Here is a 16,341-nt window from a genome sequence, read left to right on the forward strand (position 1 = left end):
TCCAGACAATAAAGCTGTGGGTAGGGGGTGGTGTCCAGTGGAAGAGGGTCAGGATCTTCTCCACTCTTCCTGTCCTTTTATTCTATGCTCTCTTGAGCTTCTTATGGGGTCTTTACATGACACAAATGGCCCTGTGAGTTGGGATAAAACTTTCTCTTTTTCTTTTTTTTTTAAAAAATCTTTATATCTTTATATTTTATATTTATCAAAAACCTTTATTTCTTGTAAGTATACTCACAGTAAACCTTAGTTTTACAGGTCAATAATTTCTTAATGGTTTTAATTTTACTGAAGGTACTTTGTAATATGGTACAATATATTATAAGATAAAAAAGGGTCTGATGTCTTGGGACTGGTAGTTAAATTAGTTCAAAAGCAGTAAAAATATAGAATGATTTATTTATAATAGGAAAATGTACTCCAGAATTATATGCTTGCCTTTAGACAAATTGCACACATGTTTGACTTAAATACTCAAATGAATTAGTTTAACAAATTGGAAGTATATCATCTAAATGTTATTGGTGCTAAATTAAGTGTTTTTTCCCAGGAAATGTCCCAAATTATTCGGAAATTGAATGGACTAGAGTAGTGGGACAGAGTCCACCTGGAAACGAAAAAATTATAGCTGTACTGTTAGAAAATGTGGGATATCATGTTGTTGTTAAAATACTGGGTGTGAAGAGAGAAGAAGTGTAATTGTTCTAGGTGGACATTCACTTAATTATTGTCACTCAAACCACAAACATTTCTGACAAAAAGACAAAGTCAAGTTTGGTGCGATATCTTCATTTCCATGACACAACAGCTTTTAGTGAGGTAGACTATAACAGGTCAAGAATTAGAAACATTGCGTGTGAAATGACATGAAATAAATATTTCCATGTACAATGTCTTCAAAATGAGGTAGAATTGGTTACAGAGAATGTACAAGATACAACAAAAGTACAACTGAATCACAGAGATATCACTGAAATGCCATTTTCCATCTGTTGGACAAATTCAGCTCCACTTACTTCAATGGAGCAGCAAAAAACTGTGGTTTGTTTGTTGCAGTGTGTAGTTCATGTAGAGCACATTCTTTTTCTGTGGCATTGAAGAGCATTTAATTGTTGAAGCTAAGCGCTTAAATACTTTTAAAATCTGAGGGTAAGTATACATTATTTGCTCAACACCTTTTCAATAATTTGTATTTTTTATTCAGCACACTTTAAAGCCAAGTCTTTGTGTGATAAGGGTGTTTTTCCCACACTCAACCACATTCTGAGTACATATAATTTTATGAATGTGCTTTAATTTCCAAAAGAGGTATTAAAATACGTCTTTATCACATTGAATTTCAGACTAATTCTGAAGCCTAAATTTTACTATTAAAGGGGATCTGCTCTCTGGGCATGCTTTTAGGCTAGGGTTCGGTTTTGTTACAGCCACCAAAGGGCTTCATTTTGGAAAAAATGGCACAACTTATGATGGGTTTTTTGAAAATAAGGTTGAGAGTAACTGAAAATATGTTCCGACAGTGCACATACTTTGTTAATATTCAACTTTTTCCTTCTTCGTGATGTCAATTCACGTTCGAGCTAAAATAAAGCTGATTGACAGGTGACACTGTGTCAAGCCGTTTTAAAATACTGATATGGGAAATGGAAATTGGACACATTAAGACATTTAATAAACATACCTATTATAGAGCATATACTGCAGTATGTGTACGTCTTGATATGTCCAAAGCTGTTTATCAGGAGTGCTTTGTTTTGACAGTTTGTCCACAAAACCGTTTCCCCACTAACTACACTAACACTTAACATGTCATTCATTTCTCCACCAAAACCTATAAGAGAATTACATCTATACATGAGGAAAATATGTTTCATATATCTAAAAACATCATCGATGTACATTATGGCATGTATTGTCCTTTTAAAAAAAATATCTGAATTACATTCAACATTTCAGGCCTTGGTACAAAGAAACCTCGAGTTTAATTTCCCAGAGCTATGAAGCAGTGTGGATGTGTGTGTCTGTATTTGTCTGTGTGCATGTGTGTGTGTGTATGTATGTGTGTTGTCTGTACTGTTAGTATCAAGGCCTTGTAAGTTCCACGTTTCCCTGAAGTGTTCAGAGTATGTTTTGCTCTTAATAAAAGCCATGGCTCCGTTTTCATCGTGCTCCATAAAGCTCCCTACAAACACCCTAGGGTAATAACATACATTCTTAGTTTATCATTCTGAGGTAACAATATTCTTCCTGAGTAATCAATAACACGACTATAAATCATCCTTTTGAGACGCAAAAGTAAAGAGAATGCATATTAAAGAAAGAGTAAATCCTGGCAGACGAGCAGGTAAATCTTCATAAAGAATGTAATGTTGAGGCACTCACTCAGAAGCATCCAGTATATCCTCTGCTGCATCCTGCATGCCTCTTAGTTTGGGCTGTGCATCCAACAGAAGTATCAAACAGGCTCAAAAACTGTTTGCTCTGAGTGAATTTTAGCAGAATGCAGACTTAAACATATTTGTTTGCTTGATATAGTCATTGTTTCTTGAAATATTTTGAGTATTAAGGACAAGGCATAAGCTGGATCAGGTATTACATTATTCCTAGATTCTTTAGAAAATATACCAGTTACTTTACGGATCAGCAGAAATCTGCAAGTAAACAACACGTTTCGAAGATGATCTGCATATACTGTCAAATACATTTTTTTAAATGAACATAAAATCTTAGATTATTTCCCCACTCTTTCTTTACATCAAAACAATATAAAGGGCGGCTTCATGTGTGTAATTAATTGATAAGCAGCTTGGTATGTGTAAACTGGACAAAAACAAAAGTTTTTCAGCAATGAAAAAGGTTGAGAATAAGAAGCAGGACACCACGACAGAATAAGATAAAGAGCATGAAAAAAAGGAAACTGAAAATAAATTGAGAATGAGTAAAGGTCAGGGGAAAGCGTGCTATGAACATTCATTTCTCAAGCCAAGTGACACCAAGCCTTGGAGTCAGCTTTGTAAAGTAGCAGTGATTGTGCTGAAGTAGTGTGGCAATCTCTCCATTTCCGTTATTGCTCTCCTTACTTTTTGGTCAGTAATGATTTTTGTGGTGCGGTAGAAAGTATTGCAGTCAAAGGCCTTCAACATACATAATGGCCACAAATAATTACACCAACTTCTTAAACAGCAACGTTGCAGTACTGCTGCCACAGTAGCAGGAAGGAAATAAATAGGATCCTGAGAGAAACAGACACTCATACATTTAGACTGTCTATGTAGAGAATGCCTTAACCTCACCCCTAAGACTTACCTCAACCTTACAGAGCAAAATGCCCCTGTGAATCTTTGGAAAAACATGAATAAAGAAAATGTAAAAGATGCACAAGGAATACCAGACTTGTGCCCTCTTGTGTTCTCTAGTTAAATGAAACCTTTCATTGACACATCCAAGTTTAACCCACTAGTCTGTCTGGATTAAGAACCCTGGTTGGTTTCAGATAGTACGAGAATTTTCTCAAAATGCCAGTCAGGGCTGTCAGCGCCCTCCAGTTGGGTCTTCAGATCGTGTGTGCGACGCAGGTATCTTCATAGACATTCTCTGTTGCTGAGGAAAGTTGTGCTCCGCTGACACACTCTCTCCTGCTAGGCCTGACGGTGGGCTGTAGTCCCTTGCCCCACCATAAGTGGGTGACATCAGGGGCTTTCCAGGTTTGAAGGCCTGTGGGTCTGAGGCTGGACTGCTCATATCATAACCATTGCCATGCCCGTTGCCGTGACCTTTGCCATGGCCGTTGCTGTACTTTCTGTAGCGTGATCCCTCCCCTTCTGCTCCCTCCTGTCCTTCCTCTGCCATCTCAAAGGCCTTGCGTTTCAGTGGCACCCCTACTTCGGAGCTCCCTCCAATGCTGTGAGATGGGTAGCTGTAACTGCCACCCACCATGGTGGGCCTTGGCGCCAGAGGAGTGGGGGCACTAATCCCAGAGGGCAGATAGGAGGCACTAGGGTGGCTGTATCCAGAGGACAGGCTGGTTTGGGGGTAGCACCCTGGAGGGTAGTTGTAGACAGGAGTGCTTGCGCTGTAGCTGGGCACTAGAGTAGGTGCGGCCTGCAAAGAGTGTAGAGGGGTTGGAGGAAGTGCTGCACCGGGCTGAGGGCAGTATCCTGAGGACAGGTAGGTGCTGTTGTAGGCAGGAGGATATTCCTGAGATGACGGGGCACTACAGGGACCTGCACCACTGTAGACTGGCTCAGAGGTCAAATTACTGCTCACTACTGTCACACTTCCTGTGGCTGGGATGCCCACAGAGGCTGAGCCCAACTTGGCACCGGTTAATGCCTCCAGTCCAGGGTAACACTCCATGCCCTGACCCAGAGGCCAGGGCTCAGATTCAGTTTTCAGGAAAGTTCCAGGCTCTGAGTAGGCTCCGGTAGGAGGGCGATCATAGGACAGCTCCAAGCCTGAGTACTTCTCAGCGTAGCGCTTGAGCAGAGAAGAAGCAGTAAGGGCTGATATGTCATCACTGGCCCATGGGTAACCTGCAGGGGCAAAGCCGCGTCGGGCAGCTGTAGAGTAGGGATCATGTTTGTGGGCAGAAGGCGGTGAAGTAGTTGAGGTGACATCTAGGTGCTGCTCAGGCCACTGAGATAAGGGGGCGGCGTGCTCCGGAGACCAGTGCATCTTCAACAGACCTGACAAACAAGACCAAATCACAATTAGTCCATTAAATCATGAAATGATATAGCAAACATTGTAAATAACGAGTATACACTGTATTTGCAGCATTTGGTCTGGACCAGATAAAGGGTGGATACCACATTTTGAGTATTTTTTACCCACTCTGTTTTCCAATACTCACAGGCAAGCTAAGAGCCTGGCCTCATTGATATCGCCTTGGCTGACCCTTTTCCAGAATCATGTCGATGCTTAGCTCACAGTCTCATCCAGGCAGGGGACAACTGTTCTAATCTTTATGTGAAGCCGGCAACATAGCCCCCAGCCTGGTCTCCCTGGCGATAAGCCTCTATCAGCCTGCGCACTGCCCTACGCTTTTGCCTCTCTCACATTGGGGCCATTGTTGTCTCTCTGTGACTCTCTTAGTCCACAAAGCCACCCCCACCGAGCGTGTGATCTAATTCGGCCCAAATCTCAGGGGTCTGCTGGGCAGGGGGAATAGAGGGGGGATGGAGGGGGGTTAGTGTTTTGAGGAGGATCAGAGTAGTTTTTCATCATACTACACAGAGACACTGGGCCAGTGAACACTATTACAAGTGAACTGATTGATTGAGCAGTCCAAAAAATCAGGTTTTCACGTGCCATGTGTGATTATACATGCACATTTACACAAACCAAGTAATCCACTGGTTTAGTGGTTGTGAGCTTTTGCTTGGCTTTTGCAGGCCTTGTCTTTTTGAGCAGGCATTAGGCTGACATTCCAGGCATTGCAGAGTATTATTAAACTGTCCTGACCCCAGGCCTGGGCCAGAGGGGCTTCCCTAGAACAGCAGTGGACAGAGAAAGAAACCACTGCCTCAATTTAACCAGCATCGGTGGACAAATAATTTCCTACGTCAGTATATTGTGAAATGTATTTTTAATAGGTAATCGATAAATTTGCACCACTGTCTTTCTATACGTGGGGATAGTTTTGTCTGATTTCTGGCATTTTGCCTTCTATGGACCAGACTCAGATAATGTTTTCGTTGAAGCATTAGTGCTAGTACAAGAATGCTCTCCTCGGAGAGAACTGGACAGGCTGTCAACTTGATGTGAAGCAGTTTAAGCCCATACAACTTCTTCCTTCAACATATTTTGATTCTTCTTAGTTTAAGTGTTGCATTTAAGGATTATATTCGTCATTGATTAATCTGCCAGTAATTCTTTTGATTAACAAATAAGTTGTTTGAAGAATGAAATGAGAGAAAATGCTGTAAAACCTTCAAGAACTTAAGGTGACATCTTCATGCTTGTTTTGTCCAACAGACAGTCAGGGAAGCCAAGAGATATTCAATTTACAATGATAAGTAAAACAGAGGAAAACAGCAAATTATTGGATTGGAGAAGCTGGAAAATAAAATATTTGATATATTCTCTTGATAAATTGACCAACAATCAATGTGCAAAATAAATGCTGATTCATTTTCTGTTCCTTGACCAATCAAGTAACGACTAATCATTCCACTTTTATTCAACCCCGGGTTCATGTTCTACGTATTAGGCCAAGCCTATTTTTGAAGATTTTATTCAAAAGCAGGAAATGATAGCAGCAGTGGCAGGTGTTGCGACTTATTCATTATCGCGCACACACTCCCTCACACGTCTGTCTACATGTGGATTACGCCAGGTTGTGTCACATGTCCACGAGGACCACCAGATGGGCCTCAAACGGTCCACATGTTGATCCCTAAATTAAATGATCCTTCAGCCCAATAATCCCACTCATCCAATCCAGGGATCGCAGCGCTCTTGACCGGCACAAGCTCCAGCCTGGATCAGAGAAATCCCTTTACACCTGGGAATTCTGACCGGTGGTGGTACCCATCCAAAGCACAAAACATTATTGACACATTGGCAAAAAAAAATCTACAGATGCTTAACAGGAGAGAGATATTCCTGCAATTCAGGGGTTAGGACTTGGCCCCCTAACCTGCAACCACAGTGCCTACTGTTAAATGACTCTCAATTTGTGTCAAAGGTGGAGCCCCATAGAGCCCTTCTGAAAAACGTGACAGAATAAACTAAATGTTCGCAAGTAAGAAGTCATCATGAGTACTGTGTGTTGTGAATTGGGATGTAAAGTATACAGTATGCTCCAAATGCTACTGATGTACAGGTGTGTGTGTTGTACTGAGAGCCTCACCTTTAGCTGAACATACGCAGCCAACATTAACCCTCACAGCAACACTCTTTTCTGAAAACAACTGTGAAGCACCTCATACAAATATAGAGAAACAAGAGAAATAAGGGTCCCACTGCAGGCTGCAAATATTTAACTGCCTCGACCTTAATTATGCTTTAGTGTTGAACAAAATAGTTTTGAATCCGTGTTCCTTTCCTCCTCCCCCGAATCGAAGTTTTAAGTATAGAGGGTTTCGTATGTTAAACAGATTCTAAAGATTTTTCAGGCAAAATAGTCAAAATGTAGTAATGTAATGTCATGATATAGCACTATTTCTCTCCTCATATCGAAACAGTCTCCATGTGACAGACATAGCCCCTCTTTTAGGTGGCTCCTCGCCCTTCTCCTGCTCGCAATTACCCCGTTCTGTGTCACGTTCACTCTCCTTAATGTTTGTTTGTGCTGCCTTTATACCAATTTCCTGCCTGCACCTGTGCTGCGCAGAGGAACGCAAAGCATCATCCAAATGACGAAAAGATTGCCGTTTTGGTTGGTGAGTGGGCTGGTTATATGCACATTACGTAGATGCAGAGCTATCAAGGAATTGCGTGACTGAAAAGAGGGTAAAGCATGGTAACTTACTTGGATCTACATCAGGTCAGATTGTTTTCAAAGAAATAAACGATAAACATTTTTCTATTGCCACACAATATGTATTGTCATATCACAAAGCCCTCACGTACAGGTTTGTCGGAGTAATACTTACTGGTCATGCTGATTGCAGGCATGAGCCGACCGTTTGCTGCTTTGCCTTCAATCTACTCCTCTCACCCCGTCGTCATCAGATGGTCTATAATCTATCCAGCACATATTCGACCGCAGTAATCAACTATGTCTGGAATCCCCACATCAATCCGGAGGAATGTGAAAACTGAACGAATAGAAGGATCTCTGTTAGATCAGACGATTGATGAGCAAACTGGAGGGCCTGGACGGGTTAAAGACCAGACTGAGGAAACCAGACTAATGATGGATTAGAGCACACGGGGCTTATGGGAGTGTCAGTACTAGGTGACAATCTGACGGTCGTGGACAAGAATTAAAGAAGCATCACCACTGGTGAGCTTACTCCTCATCCTTGTAGTAAGCTTGTGACTTTGATGAAGGCTATATTCCAAGGTGGTGACACCAAACAAATGTTTTACTTGATATATGTATATATTTTAATATTAAAGGCAAAAACGTCTTGTGCATTAATGCTGGTAATCATTCTCGTTTCAGATTTTTACCTAATTCTATCTTTTTAAAGAAAACAAATATCTCTTATATAGGCAGATGCAACTGCAGATACGAGCGCAAACAGTAGATTTACCTAATGATATGTATAATAATATTAACTGTCAAAGAATGTGAAAAACTGGTTTGCTATTGTACTCCAATTCTCAGTAAACATGGTTGCTCTCTTTATCAGCTGACGATCTGTATGCATTAAGTTATCTTCACATTATATATACCTATAGCAAAAATGCTTTCAAATCTTCAATCTTTGTACACATTAAAATAGTCTTTGCTCAGATTTTACTGAGACATTTTCAGATAAAGATAAGATATAATTTAAGATAACACTGCCATGTTTGCCTGTTTTCTACAAAAAATGTGAATTCCTGCAACAGATTTAAACCTCTTACTGTTTCGGAGTGCTGTGGCATCAGACGTGTGTTCAAGAGAGGATATTGGGGAGCAGGGTTTGAGGTATTAGGAGGGATGAGTGAGGGAGCCCCTAACCTTAATCTAGCACCTCATGTTGGCTTGGGGCTTGGAAACACCCCTCCAGTCTTGGCCATGCTTGGCTTACCAAGAGACAAAGATGAGCACTAAGCCGGCTTGGTGCTATGACAGCTTTCCTTAATCATTGTGATTATCATACTGTCGACCGGCACCAGTGTTTCCTCCGCACTTCGACTACTGGACACATCAAAGCTCACAGGGATGAGAAAACCACAGAAACAAGGACATAAAGGAGGTCAAGTCTTTTAAAGCAATCGCTTTAAATCAGCAGTTAATGTGTTATGTATGTCATGCTGTCACTTCTACTGTTTATTGATCTAAACCCATGAATTTAGGGACACACTTAAGTCAAATGGCACTGTCATATAGTGCAACGTACATTTAAAGTTGCTTCGTATAACGAACTTAAAGCATGAAAGCAATTTAAAATTGTGTTCCTCACATCCTCCAATCATACACAACAATTACCCAACAATCAATTTAGTATTTATGTCCCATTGCTTCCTCCAAGGGGTCTCGAGCTTTCCTCGGGCCAGCTCCACTCCCTCCATTTCCTCACCCTCCTTAAAGTAGCATTTAGGATTTCGTAAATCCATGTTTGCTCACTCAGTGTGAGTTCATGTTCATTTAATTCATGGGCACCCCAGGATTTGTCCCTGCAATTTGTGTGCAAAGATTGGAGCTGGAGATCTCAGTTATTGTTGTATGTAGTTAATATCAGTTGTAGTTCTTAAATGTTTCTAGTGGGGAAAAAAGGAATTATTTCTGGATTTTAAAAAAATCCCGTACAAACAAATACTTAACCCTTGAATGTGCATCAGCATACTGATAGTGTTTCTTTGTGTGTGTATATGTTATTGGTTAAAACTTAAAAGATCCATAGATAAAAGGCTTAATCATTTACATCAATGCACATAACTTCGACACCTGATCTGTAGCTGAGGTGAGGGGACACATTAGACCAAGGACCCCCAGTGAGAGAATTTGTCTTAAGGAATCCCACCTGAGTATTTTTTTAAGTTTGAAGATAAAAAGGTCTTCATAATTTATCGGCGATCAAACTAGGATCACTATAAATTGCAATCAATCAAAGCTCTCGACCCTTTATGTTTCCTTATTGTTCCAACCTCCAAACATTTGGATAAAAGTTGAAATATTCTATTCCTCCTCTCACTGGTCCCCACTGCTTTAATGCTGATGTATAAATCAGTCTCAAGTGTCAAACCTCCTCTTCTCCAGACTTCTCTGGTGGAGAGAATCTTTACACTTCAGTTGGCTTCACTTGATGAAACATAACTAATTTGTGTAGCATTATTGAGACGATTACATCAGAAGAGGAGAGGCCAGTGAAAGCTCTGAACGTGTTGAGGCAAGAGGGGATCAAGCAGAACGAGGCAAGAAGGAAATACTTAGATCCCAAGACGACCAATCCTGCAGACTCTACATGTAGTCGCATATTTGAGGAGGCATCAGTCACCTACGGTGTAGCCACCATGACACTCAAAAAATATAAATCCACCTTGAGTGTGCATGTGCCTGTCATTAATTGTCCCAACACTAGCAACCTAGTGTCCTTTAATCTGCATAGAGCTAAATATATGCAGTAAAATATGTGTGGGAAACACAAGGGGAATAGGATGCTTATAAACAGCAACCTGAGTCATCCATTAAAGGGCTGAGTGTAATCCTTCAAGCTCTCCATCGAGCCATCAACAACCTCCACTAAAACCAGTTTCAGCGCTCTCTCACCACTACTGCTTAATGATCATTGATCAGATATGAAGCAGACGGAGAATTTCACCAAATGATTTCCGACATCAAGGAAATACAATAATGCAAGTCATGGATGTTTTCTCAGTGGGGGCTAGTTGGACTCGTGGTCCACTGCATGGTCAGTATGAGTAATTAGGGGTTGATTAGATGAAAGTACTTGTGGGGGAAGGGGGCTTGGCTGGAATGGGATTTGGGGGTTGTGGAGCATCAGAGGCGGCTGTTTGGCCCACTGGATGGGGAGTGGAAACAAAAATCACCCCTCTGGAGTTGAAAGGTCCTCTGTTAGTGGTTTTACTCCACTCACAATAAACAAAGACTTACATTTCCTGAGGATGGACAGACACTCAGAAGCACACACACACACACACACACACACACAGGCTCAAGCACTCCTGCTATATTGTGGCTTTGGTGCAGGTTCAGCAGGCCAACAGGCAGAGGAGCTCTTGGTCATCCATCGGATGAGTCAGGCTGCTGGAATGCCAGGAATCTAACCTGAGATCTATTTACAAAGCACATATCCTCTCCATACGCTAAACACGCACTGTCCACTCCCAGAATGAAGGAAGGGAGTGAGCAGAGGGAGGACATGCATACTTACAGTGCTGATAAATGACCCGATCAGCTGTTCACACATTATCGGGTGATTTGTATTAGTTTGAGTTAATTCACACCACTGCTTGTAGGATCAATACAGAACATATCAGAGGAGAAGTGAGGTATGAATACACATGGAGCATGTCAGTGCACAATGGACTACATACACACCCACATATCATCCTATCTGAGTCTTCCCTGCTTGCGGAGTAAATGAGGGTTCGATTGTTATGTAAGCACTGACCATAGTCTAAAGCATGGAGCCAGCGTGAAGGAGTATCTGCTCAGGAGAAAACCCTCCCTCTCCCTTCTCTTTCCCCCATCCCCCCTTTTTCTCCAGGCCTGCACAGGCCACCAGGCCACACGGCCGTCAGCCAATCAACTATTGTACCATATCCGACTCTGAATCTGAAGTTTACACATCTCTTACCTACAAATCATTCTTACTATGACAATTGAGGTCAGAATGTGGATTTTATTGCTCAAACATACTCACCCAATCACACAGATTTATCTATAAGCAATGCTGAGAAGCTACTATAAATAATTTTAATCCTCTTTTTCCTCTTATTTTTCACCTCTTTTTCTTTACTCTGATTTTGCCCAAAAGTCTTCCACCCTCCTTCCCTCTGTGCTGTAGTAAAGACAGGACTGTGTGTCCGAGCCTGTGTGGTCAGTCCTCCCCCTCCCCCACTCCTTTAGCTCACACACACATGTGGCAGAGGCTGGCCTGGCCCCTCTTTGCTTATTGTGTCCACTCATATATCAGGCTGCAGCTGACCAGTCCCTCCTGACATTCTCTCCATCTGCCCTTCACTTCGCTCTTTCTCTGTCATATAAACAGCAGCGGTAGCAGCAGCACAGGTCTTCACCACACCTAATGAGGTTCGAAGGTGTGTTTCAATTTGCTTAACAAGCTTTCCTGATTGCTACAGAGCACTAATGTGTGTGTTTATTTGTCCCTGTATAGAGGCCTAATGAGAAGCTTGTGACACCAGGTTACTAACGATCTGGCTTTCATTCACAGAGTCGCTTCACCCTGGTAACTGGCGACTAAAAAGGGGCTAAAACCTCTCATTACTCTTTTCATGTCCCACTGTCATCATTATGACAAGGCCCATAATGAGGTGTGGGTGATTGTATGTTTACTTGTTTGTGTTTGTGCACATTGACACATTGACTAACCCTAACCCTAACCCTAACCCGTCTGTGAGATTTGATTTAAGCAGTTGTGGTTGTAAAAATACTACCAGCACAGGGTTGTTCGTACATTCAGTGGGAGGAAATCTAACGTGACGCTGTGAGTCTTTTCGAGGGAGGAATGTGACATTCGAACGTTACTAAAACTTCTGTCTGCTCAGAAAACTTCCCTTTTTTCCTGTTTCTTTTTTTCCGCTGTGAAGCTCTTTAGAATACATAAAAAACCTAGAAGTAAATCCTTGTTGCATTATTCCAATCAGGTTAGCGTTGTAATCCTGTTAAAGCTTGGCCTAATCAATAGAACAGTCAATCAATATAAGCATATTCATCAGCCTGGATAGCAACCTCTCATGATTAGCACATACGCAACGCTGGGACCGAACTGTGATGTGTCACCAAGATTTATGTGATTTAATCTACTTTTACAAACGTCGTCGAAAATATCTACTCGTGGAAAGGTGCACGATCATTAAAGGTGCACTATGTAGTTTCTGGGAAGAAATTTTAAGAAAGATCTTTATTGACTGATTTTTTTTATGCTTAAACAAACTAATAAACAAACTCTCTTTGTTTTCATGACTGAATAAACAAACTGACCTTAAAGGACAACACCATTTTTTACTGTTTTACTTTGTTTATATGTGGCGGACCCTGCCATCTTTCTAGCTTCAAACAGTGTTCTGGGGACTTGATTTCCCTTTGAGAACAGCTTGTTTATTCAGTTATAGAAAAATAATTATATTTCAGAGTCTATTTTTAACTCATTGATATTGTAAATATTCAAATTCTCATTTTTACACTGATTTTAAGTAAAGATAAAGTAAGGTTATTCCAAGAATCTCAAGCTGTGATGAAGCTATTGTTGTTTAAAAAAGTATATAACCAACATTTTCTTTATCATACATTCTTAACAAAATGCTCTGAATTAAGTCTAGATGATAGATAAAGTCCACTAGTACACCACCTTCATGTACAGACGGTGGTGCTTTAACATCCGCCTGTTTAAACAAATTGCTGCTGTACTATATTCACATGGAGGAGCTGAAAAAACAGCGACTGAACACTTTCTGTGAAATTCCTCAATGCAAAGCCTGAAGACTCAGCTGTTAAAGCCATTAGCATATCTTCCTTCTCAAAATGACTTCTCAGAGACCCCCACCCCATCCACCCCTAGCCCCTCGCTTCCCTCCGCTGAGCCACAGGAGATGAGTCCTGGACAAAAGAAGCCAAACGAAAGAGGGTTGTACAGAAAAACAAAACAATCGAGGTCACATTGTTCAAATACAGCATGCCGAACAGACCCATTATTCGACACGACCATACAGCACAGGCAGTGCACACACACATACTTACTGTATGGGGTGACTGGACTGAGCATTCTGCAGCCCTGGCCCCAGATGAAGAGGAGAGGACCGGGTCCACTTGGTGCTAGTGAGGGCCCAGCTGCATGCTGTGGGGCCCCCCTGGGCTAATGCTTCTCCTGCTGCTGGTGCTGCTGGCTCTGCTAGTGGCTGGCCTCCTGCACCCCTCCATGGTTCATTTCACAGTTCGACACCGCTCCGACACGCTGCCACCTGAAGAGCACACATATGCCAGTGTCAGAGTCAAAAGACAGATAATATAACTAAGTTGTCTAATTTTATGTAATGTAATCACTAAAACCTACTCTATGATGTATTTGAGAACTTGGTTAATGTGTAATGTACAAATATTTTTAAAAGTAGTTTATTTGCTTACATGTATTATATGTTAATTTAATATCTCTATAAAAACAACTATTGTGAAATAACTTGTTGGGAGATACTTGCAGATAATGAGTTTCTAATGCTCTAGCTTTCCTCTGTTTATGTGCGCACACACATGCACGTGTTCAAGCGAGCGATCAAGAAGCAGTTTGAACGCTAAATGCCCCGACAGAGAGGCGGCTTTTACCCTCTGACCACAAAACCGCACGGCCAGGCGAAGACAAGTTTCTGATTTTCTGAAGCCACCCATGTTTCAACACAAACACCGGTGACCATCACGGCAAAAAGAACTTTGTACTCTGCAGAACAAGGAAGCTATCCTGTCTAACAAGGAATACATGAGGGGGGAAAAGAGTGCAGAAGAGCAGAGAGCATAAGAGATCTAACAGACAACCTGGGTGACATGAGGAGGACATGTTAATGAGGATTCCACATGCATATATAAAGGAAGGAAACTGTAGCATGTGCAGTGGAGTAAGCAGAAGAATAACCAATTAAAAGAGCTCACATCACACATGAAGAGAGAACGGAGAGCGTTGGAAATGACAGGAATGTGCAAGAAGCAGCAGAAACATTGTCATTGCTGCTGAAAGGAGATTTTTCAACAAGTGCGTAAAAGCTTCACCGACCTGATCATGCTGATGATCTGCTCGCCTGGTGCTGCAGTTTGGAGAGTAATCCACTATTCCAGAGAAAAAGTACAACAGTGGAGCCGACGTAAATGTGTATGTGTGACTGTGTGTGTGTGTGTATGTGTGTGTGAGGGACTCTCTTCTGGGACCCTATCCTTCTCTCCTACACTCCCTCGCTCGCCCTCCAGCTCCCTTCTCCCTCCCCTCTCTCTCTCTCTCTCTCTCTCTCTCTCTCCCCCTCGCCTAGTGACAACAGAGCAGCACACACACACACACACACACACATCCCCTCCCCCAACCACGCCACCCCTCCCCCTCCCTCTCCCTCTCTTTTGTTAAAACTATTTCAGCAGGAAGGGAGAGAGAGGGAAAAAGTGACCAATCATGCCGTGTCAGAGGAGAGCCTGTTTCCCCCTGCGGTGTGTGTGTGTGTGTGTGTGTGTGTGCATGAATTTCTGCATGTGTGCATTTGTTTATGATCTTATTTCCATGTTTTTGTTAATATTGTTATTATTGTGGACCTTCAGTGATGTGATGAATGAGCTTGTTGGACACACGCTAGTGAAAAATGGTGAATTTTCTCCTTCGCTGATCACATGAGAAGTTCAGTTATTGTCAATGACTTCTATTGATCTGGTACATTGATCTTAGTATTGTTGGGAGGGTGGAGTTGAACCAACCATGTCAATATTACCTAATTCCTGTGATACCCCATCCCCCCTCTACACATACACACACTGGCCTGCACACATGCATGGGCAGCAGCGAGATGACCTCCACATTGGCCTCAAACCTTTGACTAAGAGGTGGGTTAATTTCTTCACCTGTAATTTATCCATTTCTGATATTCGAACATAAACCCTCTTGCTTTTTATCATTTTCCTTCCAGGGGCTCATTGAGCTCGTCCCTTCTACACCCTATTTTTTGTTCACCCCTCATACACAGAAACACAGCTGTGGTTCTGCATTTAGAGTTATGGAGTAGGAGGGACAAGCTGGTCCACTCCTCATGTTACTCTGCTGTAAACACTCAAGGCCCTGCAGGGCACACTCCTCCTGCTTTCACTGCTCTCAGCACCAAGCCCTGTCCCCAACACACACACACAGGCACATGTTTGACATGTGTGAGCCATGTTTCAGGAGGAGGTTGTTCACAGCACAAACTGTAACTCTTCCTTTGTAATTTCATCATATTAGACCACAATCATGTGAATCCAAAGCACAGTTTAACAAAAATCAACCCTATAATACCAGGTCGTTGTAGTCCTTCTGATTGGAGGAGAACAAGCTCTTATTATTTGAGAGTACTTTGAGTTCAATTGTTGCCAATCACAGCAGCGGAGGCTCATTACAAGACCTTTCATCAGGTGACTCAGAGGAGTAATGGCTACTGCAGTGCTCAGCTCTTTCTCCCTCACCTGCTTTGCTGACAAACACTGAAAAAAAAAAAAAAGAGCCACGCTGTTATTCTGCAAGCGTGGAAACAATGCATCTAAACAATCCCGAATGTGCTGCAGCGGCTGTTCTTTTCATCGTAGATAAGGTAGGCGGTTTGATACATTCTCGCCCCCCAGATGTGGTCTCTTGTTACGTCAGGAACACCTCCCGTGCAGGCGTGCGGCTCTAAGCAGGTCACTGGGACAAGCCGAGGGACAAAGGGCAGAGCGCGTGCTAATGACGGTCAGGCAGAAAGGTGCGGCTGATGGCAGGTCGGAGAACAGGTTTACTGAAAAGGACAGAAGGGAGAAATTCCCTTTTGGAATCAAATACTGGA

General features: G+C 42.2%; 1 protein-coding gene across 1 annotated transcript; it reads right to left on the reverse strand.

Annotated features, from left to right (window-relative positions):
* Positions 1-787: 787 nt before the first annotated feature.
* LOC311255022 (fidgetin-like protein 2) lies at positions 788-14,704 on the reverse strand. The gene is made up of 3 exons (XM_084349143.1): positions 14,565-14,704; positions 13,544-13,764; positions 788-4,685 (listed from the first exon to the last, which is right to left on the reverse strand). The coding sequence occupies exons 2-3, from the start codon at positions 13,566-13,568 to the stop codon at positions 3,532-3,534; spliced, it is 1,179 nt and encodes a 392-aa protein (XP_084205269.1). The 5' UTR covers positions 13,569-13,764; positions 14,565-14,704; the 3' UTR covers positions 788-3,531.
* Positions 14,705-16,341: the final 1,637 nt, after the last annotated feature.

The sequence above is a fragment of the Pagrus pagrus genome (assembly GCF_965226575.1).
Source record: "Pagrus pagrus genome assembly, chromosome: 3".
In the NCBI taxonomy this organism is placed as follows: domain Eukaryota; kingdom Metazoa; phylum Chordata; class Actinopteri; order Spariformes; family Sparidae; genus Pagrus; species Pagrus pagrus.

Coding starts and splice junctions, on each gene's coding strand:
- LOC311255022 (XM_084349143.1), bottom strand. CDS start 13,568: ATGCTCAGTCCAGTCACCCCATACA. Junction 4,686..13,543: donor CAGTCCAGTCACCCCATACA/GTAAGTATGTGT, acceptor CTTGTTTGTCAG/GTCTGTTGAAGATGCACTGG.